This window comes from Ursus maritimus, unplaced genomic scaffold, assembly GCF_017311325.1.
Source record: "Ursus maritimus isolate PB19 unplaced genomic scaffold, ASM1731132v1 scaffold_9, whole genome shotgun sequence".
In the NCBI taxonomy this organism is placed as follows: Eukaryota; Metazoa; Chordata; class Mammalia; order Carnivora; family Ursidae; genus Ursus; species Ursus maritimus.
This window is the reverse complement of record NW_024427107.1, coordinates 71,723,920-71,737,422: the sequence shown is the minus strand read 5'-3', so window position 1 is coordinate 71,737,422 and position 13,503 is coordinate 71,723,920. Positions and strand designations below refer to the sequence as shown.

The window sequence follows — 13,503 nt, the reverse complement described above, 5'->3', positions numbered from 1 at the left end:
GATATACTTCAAGGTGCCTGAAATCCCCACCAAAGAGTACCCTTCTTAAAGCTTTGTCCACCCCCTAAAATACACACATACACACAGGGCATTGAAAAAAAAAAAAACCCAAAACTTCAAAAGTCGTTTGGTAATCACTCCTTCTCAGGGAGGCCAGACAAGGACACATTCTTTATTTTTGGGTACATACCAAGCACATGCTCCCTGTGAAGCAATTCACTCTGGATTTACTGCCCATGAATATATCATACGTCCTTCTGCAAACGCTTGTTTTCATCCTGGGCTACCTCTCAGAATAATGGATACCATATGCTTACTATCCACCATGTAAATTGGCGATTTGATCTTATTTACCCCCAGAAAAACTAAGCCTCATGGAATTCCACCCACAATTAGGCAATGTTTTTGTCCAGGCTTAGGTAAATATTCATTCTACAGATATTATATATATTCTCCAGGTTTTAGAGTGGATGGTGTGAATCCAGATATTAATAAGACACGGGTCCAGTTCTTAAAAATAACAAAAGACTCTGACAAATTTAAAAAATGATAACAATATTATGTAACATTAATACTATGTGTCAGACCCCTCACGAAGTTCCTCTCCAACAGACGTATTATCTGTCAGTGCCTATAGAGAGGATTGCGTAAGAATGCCAGCTTTGGAGCCATATTGCCTGGTTTCGGGTCCCAGGCCTTCTCCTTGGAAGTTCTGAGCCCTTAAGAAGACTTCATTTTCAGTGTACCTCAGTTTCTTCAGCTGTAAAATGGGGAGAATTGAAAACAGTGCCTCCCTCCAAGCACTGTGTTGGGGGTACGTGGGTGAGCCACGGCCGGGGCCTTAGAGCAGTGGCTGGCTCACAGCAAGCGCGATGGGAGACACGTTTATGATCATCGCCTCTCCTCCCACCTCAGCACAGCCCCGGGGGACAGGTCCTCCCGCTACCCCATTTTGTAGACAAGCAATGAGGCCTGAAGAGATTTCCTGACCTGCTTCAGGTCACACAGTCGGTGTCCAAAACTGGGATCCGACAGCACAGGCGTGCTTCCAGCTGGCAAGTGAGGACAGGAGACAGGCAAAGGCACGCTTTCAGGGCCCTGACCGCCACGCTGCCCACCCCACTGGAGGAATTCACAGAACACATGTGAAGCTCTATAATGGAGAAAGCACTGGACTCGGCAGGCTAGTCAGGGAGGGCCCTGGGAGGAGGTGACATTGAGCTCTCTGCCATTAGAACCCTGAGAGCTGCCTTACACTGAGAAGTAGGTCTTGAAACTTCTCCCAGAGGCAGGAGAGAGTGGCTGCCAGCTTCTGAAGGACCAATGTCTCCTAGAGACAGGAAGCCTCCAAAGGCTCTTTGACACCAGCCTCCCCGCCCCCCCGCCCCCGCCTTAGTCCTCTTCCCTGCCCTGTCTGCTGACACCTGCACAGCTCTTGCCCGGCCCAACGCAGAGGGTGGATTAAAACCACATGCTGGCAGAAAAGCAGAGAGGAGGCAGGATGGAGCTGGGCTTCAGCCAGCTTCCCAGAGGAACCAGGAGTGAGTGATTCCCTGGACCTGGTTCTCACCATAAACTCCCACTTTTCAGGTTGGAAAGAAACACCCAGGTCACCTAGTCCGTGCTTCTAGAACGTCTCAGACTCAGCAGGCATAGCACTCCCCAGACAGCTGGTGAGAACGGATTCCTGGGGCCACGCTGTGGGTCTGGGGTGGGAGCTGAGAATCCATATCCCTAATGAGCTTGCGGGGATGCTGAGCCTGCCGGTCCTGACCACACGGAGCTGTGCTGGTGTGGTCAGTCCCCAGCTCAGGGCTCTTCCCTGACGGATACCTGCCAAGGGGACGGGGCTGGGGAGGCAGACAGGGGATCTGACTGGCCACCGTGGGGTCTCAGGCGCTCATGCTCACCCCATAAAATGAGGGGGTGGGCAGATGATCTCAGAGTAACTTCTAGATCTTATGCTTATACATTTGTGGAAAATGTTGGAAGAGCTTCTGAAAGAAAGAGGAGGCTGAAGCAAGCTGAATGGCTATTTCTGTCAATGGAGCCCGTATGGTGGGGCACACAGCCCCTTGCACCCCCTGTAATTAGGAGGGGCAGTGCCACCGGTAACACCTGCAACAGCGTGGCCGCCTGGCTGAGCCAGCCTCCCCCCAGCCAATCTGCGGCCTTGGGAGAGCTGCCGAGAGGCTCCAGTTGGGTTTTCTGCAGCATCTTTGGTACAGATTCTTTTCAGAAGTATTGCTTTCTCGAGGTACAAAAAGGGCTCCTAGGGGAGGCGCGGCAGAGCTTGCTGGTGAGGAAAATGCATTTTAAAGAAGTCAAGCAGAAGGCAGAGACTTACTCTGGAACTCCTGGCCTCCCAGACGCAACGTCACCTGGCGGCTCCCCTGGTCGTATGTCACACCAGGACATGTGGCATTGGCCTGGGCTTCAGCGGGGTCCCTCCAGTCCTTGACATTGCAAAGTAGGACATCGGGGGAGCTCAGCAACCCACAGATGATGGGACCTGCAGAGTCACAAGAGAGAGGAGAGGTTGATGTGACGAAGAAGAAGGAGGGCCCTTTAGGGACTCACATCTGTGCCCTGAGAGGCTTGGAGGATGGGGACAGATAACGATGCCTTGGGAACACACAGGGACCGACACTGGGACTCAGGGGCCTGGCTTTCAGTTGGGTTCCTCTTCCCTGATAATCGTGCACTTGTCCTAATGGCAAATTCCCAAAGGGAGGGCCACCCCCATGCCTGTCCTGTTGAACCTTTCCTCCTCCATTAGAGCCCTTCCTCACGGGTCAGCAGCAACGACGTCTTCAGTACCACTGGGGGTCGTAGTGCTAGAGACCTCTGTCCTCATTCTCTACCCCCTACCCCAGAGAGCGATCTTTTTGAGGATTCAAGCAAATAAACAGCAGCTCTGTCTCTTCTCTCTCCCTCTCTCTCTTTCTCTCTCTCTCTCACACACACACATACACACACACAGGCACACACACGCACATCAACTTTGAAGGGACTCAGAAAGGAGTACTCAGATTCCAGGTAAGGAACTATGAAAAACCATGAGCCCTGCACCAATGACACAAGCTTCCCTATTGGGAACTGAGCTCCTTGTCTCTGGATGCATTCAAGCAGAGGCCTTGTGCCCCCATGCCTGGGTTGTGCAGAGAGAAATCTATAATAAGGGGAGGCACTAGACTACTTTGTTTAATTTTTTATTACACCAATTTTTTATAAAGCCTAATTTTTAAAAAGATCTATTTATTTATTTGACAGAGAGAGAAAGAGCGTCCACTCAGGGAAGAGGAGCAGAGGGTGAGGGAGAGAATCTCCAGCAGACTCCTGCTCAGCACAGAGCCTGTTGTGGGGCTCAATCTCATGACCCTGAGATCATGCCCTGAGCCGAAACCAAGAGTCGGTTGCTTAACCAACTGAGCCACCCAGGTGCCCCTATATATCCTAATTTTGAATACGTATCCTAATTTTTAAAAAGCTTTCCTGACGTTATGCCTTTATTTAGTATCGGGAAGACTGATTCCGAGCTAAGTGCATTCGACAGCAGTTTTAGTGAGGAAAGGTAGGTAATAACCCCAATGCGTCGATGTCTGTGCTGTGCCAGTCACGTGGTGGTAAAGTGCTTTAAATACGTCAATCCCCTTAACCCTTACCAACATTATTATTGCCATTTTACCGGTGAGGAAACTTAGTCTCATGTAAGTTAATTACCCAAATTTCCTGAAATCTAGAAATTAGATAAACTATATCATTTCGATAAATAATTCTTTTAGGTCGTACAGTCTTCAGATTCTCCTGAAAAAAATAGGAAACCTGTCACCCCACAACCCCATTCCCTTCCTTATCCTAATTTATGCCCCGATCCAGATAGAGTTTCAAACTCATCTCCCACCCAAATTTCCCCAAAGTAGATGACTCAGATGCCTGGCTTATGTATCTGACCTTTTGTCCTTCTCCCTCCCACTGGCCACTTTTAACCTGCAGGTGATAAGAAATCAGCAGCGGTTTCCCTGTAAAAAATCACCTTACAGCTCCTCTGACAGCTGGTTCTCAAACCAGGGCCTTGGGCTGATTCTATCAACAACACGGGGAGCGCTGTGGAAATGCCTGTTTCTGACTCTGTAGGTCGTAGGGGTGGGAGGTGGTGACCTTCAGGACAGCATTTGTCAACAGCACCACAGATGGTTCTGGTGCACAGCTGGATTCTAGAATCCCTGACCCTCATTTCACCGATGAGGAAGCAGAGGTACAGAAAAGGAGAAAGGTGTTCCTAGCTGAGAACCAGAGGAATGACCAGCAGGCAGCGAGGGCCTCAGGGGGGCTCCCAGGCTGAGCCTCTCAGCACCCCAGATCGCAGGGGTGCATAAGAGCCCGCTGAGAGCCCAGAAGAAGTCTGAGCCCCAAGGCTGTCCTCTCCCAAGCCAGGAAACAGAACCATGGAATTAAACAAGAGGCGGGTGTATTTTTCCTTCTGCTCTCAGACCTTGGAAGGGAAACCCACGTAGCTTTGTTCTTTCGTGCTAAAGTGTCAACGAGAACTCCGAGTGTCTGAGAGACGGGTGCCAGCTAGAGATTCGGGTCACTTTATGGATCACATCCTGCCAGCTTCAGTTACACTCCTGGGAACCTGGGAACCACACGAGTCCCTCGGAACCCCACTGAAATGTAGGTACGGGAGCCTCATGAATTGTCCTTAATGATCAGTGGAAACAAAGCCACTTAGGAATTGAAGGTTGGAGGCGGCAGGAGCAGGGAGGGGAAGGAGGAATCTAGCAGAAAGTTAAATGACTTTCCAGACCGCTGGTAAAAGGACGGAGTGGGAGTCTGTTCCCGGTCACCGGCAGATCAGGCCAAAGCTTTATAATTCAAAGCTCCGGATCTGCCCATCAGACAAGCCTGGGAAAAACATCTGCCTGGTGTTTTACGTGCGTCTCCGAGAGAGCTTAACTTGCAGCGTGGTGAGGTGGTCATTCAGCTCAACATAATTCACGGATCACAGGTCCCACTTGGAGGGAAAAGCAAGCGAGCTGTGAGCCAGAAATGTCATGGACAAAAGGATTTTGCGGGCTTACTGTTCCATGGAACAAACTAATTCTTCCATATATGATTCTAAGGAAAACAACCTTCCAACTTGCAAAACCATATGGTTTGGTGAGTGTAATAGGGCATTTGGAGAAACCGTTGTGTCCTTAGAGAAGAAGGCAGAAGGCATCATGGATTCGAACTGCAATGTTTCACATACATACACGTGCTTATATGGACGTGCATGTGTACGTATGTGCGTGTATAGTATCTATCTCTCTCTATACTTTCACTTATCTAGACACTAACACGAGTGCACATCATATAAGCACAGAGCATTAAACCTCAAAGGGGTTTTAGAATTCAACTCGGTCCAGCCCAGGCTCCTGCCCTACCCCTCCAACAGCATGCTCTCACCCAGCCCCACGGACAGTGGTGAGCTAAACTCAGCATTTTTAGTAAACACCTTGTTTGAACTCAGAGCAGCATTCAAATCTGTGGACATCCTTCCTTCATCTTCCCCCCCCTCTCCCCCGGTTTCCATATGTACACCCTCCTGGGGCTCCTCTCAGCCGTCTGGACTCTAATTCTCCAGCTTCTTCGAAGGTCCTCCCTATTATGCAGGTGTTCACCAGGGATCAGCCCCCTCCTCCTCTACCTTCTCACCCTGTACCCTCTTCCTAGAAAATCCCACCCGCAGCTCTGATACCTCAATGCTGGGAATTCATGCATCTTTATCTCCCACCTGGACTCGCCCTCTGAGCTCTGGACCTTTGTACCTAAAAGCTTAGTCCGCATCTTGTGAATGTCTTAAAGGCATAGCAAACCTGGCACACTATAAATGGGCTCATGACTTTCCCAATTCCCCCTCTCCCATCACCAAACCTAGCATCTGGTATCTTCCATTATTCGCTATACTAACAAGCTATCCAACCAGACGAACAAGTTGGATGGCCAAGAAAAGTCTTTGACACCTTCCCCTTCTTTGGTCCTCTGGTTTTGCCTGCTAAGGATACCCTTGAATCTGACCCTTTTCCTCCATCTGCACTGCTATCACCCCAGCCCCTGCCACCCCCCCCACCTGGACTGCAGGAGTAGCTCCTAACCGAATCCCACATTGGCTCCAATGCCCCATCCGTTACCTTCTGCATACTCTAGCCAAAGCTTCAAAATTCAAATCTGATCATGGCATTCCTTCACTTAAAATTTTCAATACCTTCCCAGTGATTCTTAGGATAAAAACCACCTTTAATGCTACCCACAGGGCCACATAAGCTAAGTGGTCACCTCATGCCTGCACCTTGCCATGCAGTCCGCACATTGCATATCCTGGCTTTGGTGACCCTGCTTCTTCCTAGGTCAGACCACGGGTCCTGGGACTGGACGGCCCCAGTCCTCACGGTCACATTAATTACCTCCTTGGACCTGGGCAAGGATGAAGCCGTCACAGCACGAATCACGGTCACACGCCAGAAGACAGAAGAGATGAGCCCCTGTCAGATCAGCTCCAGAGGCTGGGAACACAACGGGCCCGTACATTCCAGAGAGTGTGTTCTGGAAACCCGTTTGCTCAAAGCTCTTCTGACTCGTTGTGTTGAACTCGTGGCCTGGGGGAAAAGCAGAGAAATTTTTTTAAAGATCTGAAAACCTTTCAGAGTTGACCACAGCTTACTGTCCTATGACAGTGGGCCCTCTGGTTGCGCTAGGGGCAGTGCGAAGTCCAAGATGAGACACTCTCTGCACCACGAACCTTCTGGATCGCCCGTGCATGGAGAGCATGGAGCTTCCCAGGGCCCTGGCCCCAAACCAGCAGACCTGGACAGACGCCCACCACACCAATGAAGCGCTAAAGAGGGTGTGTGGAGAAGTGACATTTATTATTATTTTCATGATTGCCAGCAAACATTTATCGAGCTCTAACTGTATACACAGACACGGTGACACGCGCTTTGCCTACGTGACCTCATTTTGTTTTCACCACCCCGTGAGTTAGGTTCAGGCCGCTCTGCTACCGCGTGCATTTCTGTGGTTCAGACTGAAGCCACATCGGTTGATCTACGGTTTTCCCAGCATGTCACTGCCTTGTGCCAGCAAACAACAGGTGAAGGCAGCCCACACTAACACAGCGGAGGGCGGCAAGCTGCAAGACACGCGGGCTCTACACCATGCCTGTCGCCCGCGTTCTCCTCCTGGCCTCAGACTGGCCGCCTTCTCCGTCTTCAAAGTGACAACTGCAATTTTCCCTGCCTAACTCGGCAGACTCCACCCTTCCCGACTCCCTCCCACATCGAGCTCTGTGATTCTTCTCCAGTCACTGTAACATTTCTTTAAGATGGATTCAATATGTCTTTTTAAAACTTCTGCTAGCATTTTAAATAGGACTGTGATCGCTGTTGTCAGTCCTCTGGTTAAAAATGGCACAGTTTGGGCTTCGCCTGTGCCTAACTCTAGTTTTCCCATAAGCCCTGTTATTTTTAGAGCACCATTTTGCAAAGAGGAGATTTTTCCAGGGAGATATATATCGATAGACAGATAGATAGATAGATAGATAGATAGATAGATAGACATATATAGATACATAGATCTACAGCCAAAATGTCTATCCTAATACTATGTCCGTTTCCCATGTGAGGAAAGAGAGTGAAGAGTCGTGCCTAAGTTGACATAGCTGGTGGGTGGCAGGAGGGACACAGAGTCTGTGCTCTTCGCCACCTTAACCTCCCCTCGACCCAGCTGTTCACCAGGGCTTAACCGACTCATGCACCTGGAAGTCGTGGAGAGGCTTACAGTGTGGAACCCAAGAAGACGACCTTCAGAATGAGACAGACTGGAGTGCAAATCCCTACAGCACTTCAGAAGCTCAACTTCTCCATCTGTTCAATGGGGACGACAGTATGTAATCTTCATGGACGTTGAGTAGGTGAAGAGCTAGACCATACGTAAAAAGGCTGAGCCACGAGCCTGGTGCTTAGCTGATGCTCAGCTTATCATACAGGTCTCCAGAAAGCCGCATCTTCTCCTCCTAACATTGGATCCCTCCGCCCCTCCTGCCTGACTGCCCTGTCACTCACTGTGCCTACAAAGCCTCAGCTCATCCTTCACCAAAACCCAGCTTAAATTCAGGGGTCCATCTCCCCAATTTTTACAGTTAGAATTCATTTCTCTCTCCCTAGATCTCAAGGCTCTATCATCCTTCAGAACCCTGTCTTTAAGCTACTTGAGACGGTGTCCGCTTTCCCCACCAGCATGCGATGCCCCGGAGCCATCCCTGCCGGCCAGCGCTGTGGTCACCGGCCATATGTGACTATTTCAGTATCTGTCTCAGTTCACTGAAGTTCATGTTGCAGGAGCCACATTCCAAGTGCTGGTGGCCACGTGTGGCCCCTGGGTATCATTTTGGACAGCCAAGGTTTATAGAACATTCCCATCACTGCAGAACGTTCCCTGGACAGCCCTGGAGTGTAGGGCTCTCTCTCGGCAGCCCCCGGCAGCCCCCACCTCGCCCGGCATGGAGGACCTCCTGCCCTGAGGCGTTTGGTGGTAGGGTCCTCCTCTTCCTTCGCTCTCAGTTCCAACATCCTCTCCTCTTCTTCAATGAATGTTCATCTTTGTTTTCCTTTTCAAATTGTGATAAAATATATGCAACATAAGAATTACCATTTTAACCACTGTACATTCACATTGCTGTGTGGCCATCCCTACCATGCATCCCCAGGACTTTTGCTTCATCCCAAAATGAACCTCTGCACCCATCAAACACAAACCGCCCCTCCCCTCCCCCCACCGCCCCTCGTAACCACTGTTCTACTGCCTGTCTCTGTGCATCTGACTGTTCCAGGAAGCCCATGTCTGTCTTTATTCCATGGTCCTGTTTCATTTTCCTCAAAGCACTTGTAACCCCCTGGAAATGATCTTATTGCTGGACCAATTCCTTTATCAGTCGGTGGTTCTGTCTGTTTTGTTCACAGCCATGTCCACAGTGCCCGCCAAGTGCATATCACACGGCAGGTGCTCGGGAAATATGTAGGAGAAGTGCCAGTGCTGAGCACACAACAGTCAAGTCGTAGATGCTAGAGCTGGCCCGGGGGACATTTCAGAGCTGGGGGAGGTTGTGCCCTGAAGTCCCCGGTTCCACCTCGATGGAGCGGCAACCCCTCTTTCTAGACCTCATCTGTGAAACCAGGGGGTTGGACAAATCCCTACAGCATTTGGAAGGAATCTTCCAGCACTGTCTTCCTTTGAGTCCGAAAAATCCCATGGCTGCTCCTCCATGTTCCAGGCCACAGATTTTAAGTGGGTGTAGACAGGATGGTCCTGGAAGATGGATCAAGGTGTCCTGTCTTCCAGGTCACTTAAGGTCAGGTGTGTGAATGCATGGGCCTGCCTGCTGCTACCAAGAGCCACTGACACGGGAGGCTTTCAAACACTGTGTCTCGTCCTCCTCGCCGGTGACATCTGATCCCCGTCCTACAGCACATGAACTAAAGAAGGGGTTCCTTAGCAGAGATGGGACGAGGAGGTGGGGAGGCAGAGAATCTCTCTTCTCTGTTTGCTCTCTTAGGATGCAGAATGGCTGTGTCTGTGCATTTTCTGCTAAAAAAAAAAGCAAAACAAAACAAAAAAAGCAAAACCCCCCAAAAAAAACCGTTCTGCCCTGATTTAGTTTGGCAGCAAGGAGGCTTCTCAAGTTCCCGTGCAATCTCCCCGAAGTATAAACTTTCAGGAGATGAGAACAAATAAGAACAATCACTTCGAAAGAAACAGAATTGTCTTCTTTTCAAATGTGATAAAAGGCCAAGAACTGGTTTTAAAAAACATCTGGGGGAGGGGTTACTTGTTTGCTTTTGGTTTTCCTTTTTAGAAAAAAAAGTCTCTATGCTCTGTTATTATTTTTAAATGGATAAAATGTAATGATAACTGGAATAAATGCCAGGGCAGGAATTCTGGTGACCCTGGCTGCAGATGAGAGAAATCCTAGCTCTGCCAGACTCCACTCTCCCAGGGGAGCCCTCCCCTCGGACAGGACGGACGCCGTAGGTGATGGAAGGGCCAGAGACAAAAAGCCACGGGCACTTGTCTCTGCCGTGGGCTGCCAACCGCTCCCGAGGCTCGGTGCCTGGGCCATGGCACCGTCTCCACGTGCCGCCAGCTCTTCGCTGCGGTCTGAAGTTGCCGGGAGCCAGGCCACCTGAGCTATGGACCGGGAGCATGCCTGCCTCCCCCCATGCCAACCCCTAGACCCCCGGTCTGGCCCCCTGGGCTGCCATCTGGTCTGCGGCCTTACCTCGGGTCATCAGGAAACATGTCAGCTAGAAGGAAAACCATCTCAGAAACCTCCGGCCCTTGCTATTTACCCGATTCCGTGCACTGTTCTAAGAGCACAGGTAACCCCACTCCAAACCTCCCAATCCCCTCAGTTCACCTGTGACTCCTATTTTACTGGTAAGGAAGTGGAAGCCTAGAGAGTGTCAAGGACCTTGGCCATGGCTAGTGTGTGGCAGAGTGGGTCAGCCCAGGAGGGCCGGCTCTGGCACGCTCACCCTGAACTGAGGGAAGGAGGGCCCAGAGAGCAGGGCCCAGCAAAGTGTCCCAGCTCATGGGGAGCCTAGCTGAGGCCAAGGGCACACACCCTGCACCGACGGCCCCTCTCTTGGGCCTGATGGAGAGAAGGCAGGAGGCGAGCAGGACAGGGCAGAAGAGGACAGGCTTCCCAGTCCCTGCTCTGTGAAGCCATGCAGGGGAATTCAGATACACTTAGGTTCAAACCTACCTCCCCAGTTTATTCACAGCATGACCTTCTAATCTCTCTGAGCCTCAGTTTCCTTATCTGTAGAACAGGGGTATGAACCCTTTCTTGCCTTCCTCTGAGAATTCTGTGACGGTGGATGAAGGCTGTTTGGGGAAGTGAGCTGTAAACTGGGGGATACGATACACAATTGTTACTCAAAATGTGGGCCTGGGACCAGCAGCTTTGGCATCCCGGAGAGGTTATCCAAAAGGCAGAATCTGGCCCAACCCCGATGTATTGACTCAGCGTCCGCATTTTTACAAGCCCCCCAGGTAACAGGCATGCACGGTGCAGCACATTATGCAGGAGACCCTGAGCAAGGCTGGGGGGGGACGGCTTGGAGGTTTGGACCTTTGTGAGAAGGTCTGGTAACTTTCAGGGCGGGCAGAGACCAAAGAAAGGGGAATGCGAAGCTTCGTGAGTGGGCAGGCCTGAGAGGGGCAGCCGCCGGGAGCTCAGAGCCCATGCCCCTGCTGGGGGTCCAAACACCGGTCAGGTTAAGCCGCTGAGGCCCCCGAGCCATCCAGCTCAACCAACTTACCCTTTTTCAGATACACAGACGGGGGATCTTGAGCCCCGCTCCTCACCGTCACCTGGCACCTAAGACTTCCAGAGCCGGTGGCCTTTGAGTTCCCCAGTGTGTCTTGATGCTGGAGATGGAAAGAGGTGGCATTATTACCCCAATTCAACAAACATTTATCCAACTCTAACTGTGGCTAGGCACCGGGGCTACAAAGATGAAAAAGAGGAGATTCCTGCCCGTTAGTTTCTCCCAGGCTTTGGGAGCACACAGACATGTAAGCAGTAAATTCCAGCCCAGCGTGTTAGCTGCAAAGACACATGGAATTCCAGAGGAGGACATTGTAGAAGAGAGAATGATTAATTCTACTGAGAAGGGCAAGCTAGGAAAGTTTCCCAGAAAAAGCGAATCTGAGTGGGGTGCTGACGTATGAGTAAGAGTTCGTCAGTTGGGGGATTTTAAGCAAAGGAAACAGCAGAAATGAAGCTAAAGAATTCTGTGGTGTTTCGAGGACTAGAGCCCGTGGTTCTCAGAGAGGAGAGGGAGGCAGGAGCCAGCTCGTGGAAGGCCTTATAGGTGCGGCTCGTATCCGGGGAGGATCAAGGGAAGCTTCCTAAGCTTGGAAATGAGGTCAGACTTCCAAAGCCCTTGCCTTCCTCACTAATCTCCAGTCTCTCTTTCTGACTCTTTCCAGCACTCCCGCTGTGTGGGGGTGGCGGGATAAATCTGTTTTTATCAATTTGTGTTTGGTTCCCAGTGTTCTGCCCTCCCCTCAAAGTTGCCTAACTGAGTTTCCTGGCCGTGGGAATCTTCAAAGGGCAGGGGCTAAAGTGAAGTTATTTGAAGGCAACTGCTCTTCTTCCTTTTTAGAAGACCTGAGCTCAGTGAAAGGGTGATGGCCTGGGGAGGGGAGAAGGGCATCTGAGAGGGGGAGAGTCCTGCACTTCTGAGAAGGGCGTGGGTGGTGGGTCCCAGACTACAGGGCCCTCCCATGCCCCCACCCCATGTGTGGTCAGGCCTGGAGGGGATGGGACGAGTGTCAGGAGGACTGTACACCTGCAGCCTAGACCCAAAGCACGGGCTTCCTGCCTTGGTAAAGAGTCCCTTCCACACCCCAAACCTAGCCCGGACACACGGTACGGGGGAGCCTGAGGGCAGCGCCTGGCACCGTGGCCTCAGCACTGGGTGGCGCGGACCGGTCACGTTACTCACGATCTATGATCGATACCTGACCCCCTGCCTCAGGATAGGAGAGGGGCCCTGTGAGAGCTGAGACGGGATTTGTGCCAGCCTGTTAGCAATACTGACAGCAATGGTGACAACTATCATAATGGTCACTGGGCTCTTTCTCTGAGGCAGAAACCGTCCTGTAAGCTTTTTCATGTATGACTTAACTCAGTCCTCACAAGAATCGGGAGATACAGGTGCCGCTCGCTACCCCACATCATAGATGAAGATTCTGAGGAGCCAAGGGACAAAGAGCCACGAGCAAGCAGTGGGGCTGGGACCCGAACCTGGGACAGCCTGGCTCCAGAGTCACCTCCTTAACACGCCCTCTGACAGACTCTCTCCCTGGCTGAGAAGTTGGAGGGAGAGTTCATTCCCTTTTGTTTAATGAAGAAGCATTTATTTTATTTCTTGTAGAGTAAAATCCATACTTACTAAGCAAACAGGGTCAGGGCATTAGAGGCCCAAATGACCAATAATCCAACACTTTTGCTCAGAGAAATGCCAGGTGCTAATATGTGCTCAGTAAATGTCAGCTGTTTTTGTTACTAATAATTCTATAAGCTGGATCTGATCCCTTAGTGAAAAAAAGGGGTAGAATTTCCTTAGGTCAGAGATTCCCAGTGACTTGGCAGCTGCCCAGGGAGCAGAGTCACTGACCGGGACCTCAGACCCCTTGACCACAAAGTATCTATGTGGGGTGTCCCATTAGCAGAACCACACTGACACAGACCAGCCAAGGCGAGGGGACAGCACCTGGAAACCCCAGATAACAAGTAAATCCAGCCAGTCTGCGTTGTCCAAAGGCATTAATGCTCGTGGGTCCTGACTGTCACCAGCCTGTGAGCCTATCCTCCCTCCCCACCCACAAGCTCTCTCTCCCCCTGATAGATCTTAAGACAGGCCTCAGTCATGATAGCAAGAAAAAATAAAG

At 50.9% G+C, this 13,503-nt stretch overlaps 1 protein-coding gene across 1 annotated transcript in view; it reads right to left on the bottom strand.

The window, feature by feature from the left end:
- Window positions 1–13,503, bottom strand: part of TG (thyroglobulin) — a 243,772-nt gene that overhangs the window by 169,576 nt on the left and 60,693 nt on the right. The window contains exons 25-28 of the mRNA XM_008684160.2: window positions 11,364–11,472; window positions 6,450–6,641; window positions 2,344–2,512; window positions 1,635–1,642 (exon numbers count right to left, since the gene is read on the bottom strand). Coding sequence (XP_008682382.2) covers window positions 1,635–1,642; window positions 2,344–2,512; window positions 6,450–6,641; window positions 11,364–11,472 — 478 coding nt within the window. The remainder of the gene's footprint in view (window positions 1–1,634; window positions 1,643–2,343; window positions 2,513–6,449; window positions 6,642–11,363; window positions 11,473–13,503) is intronic.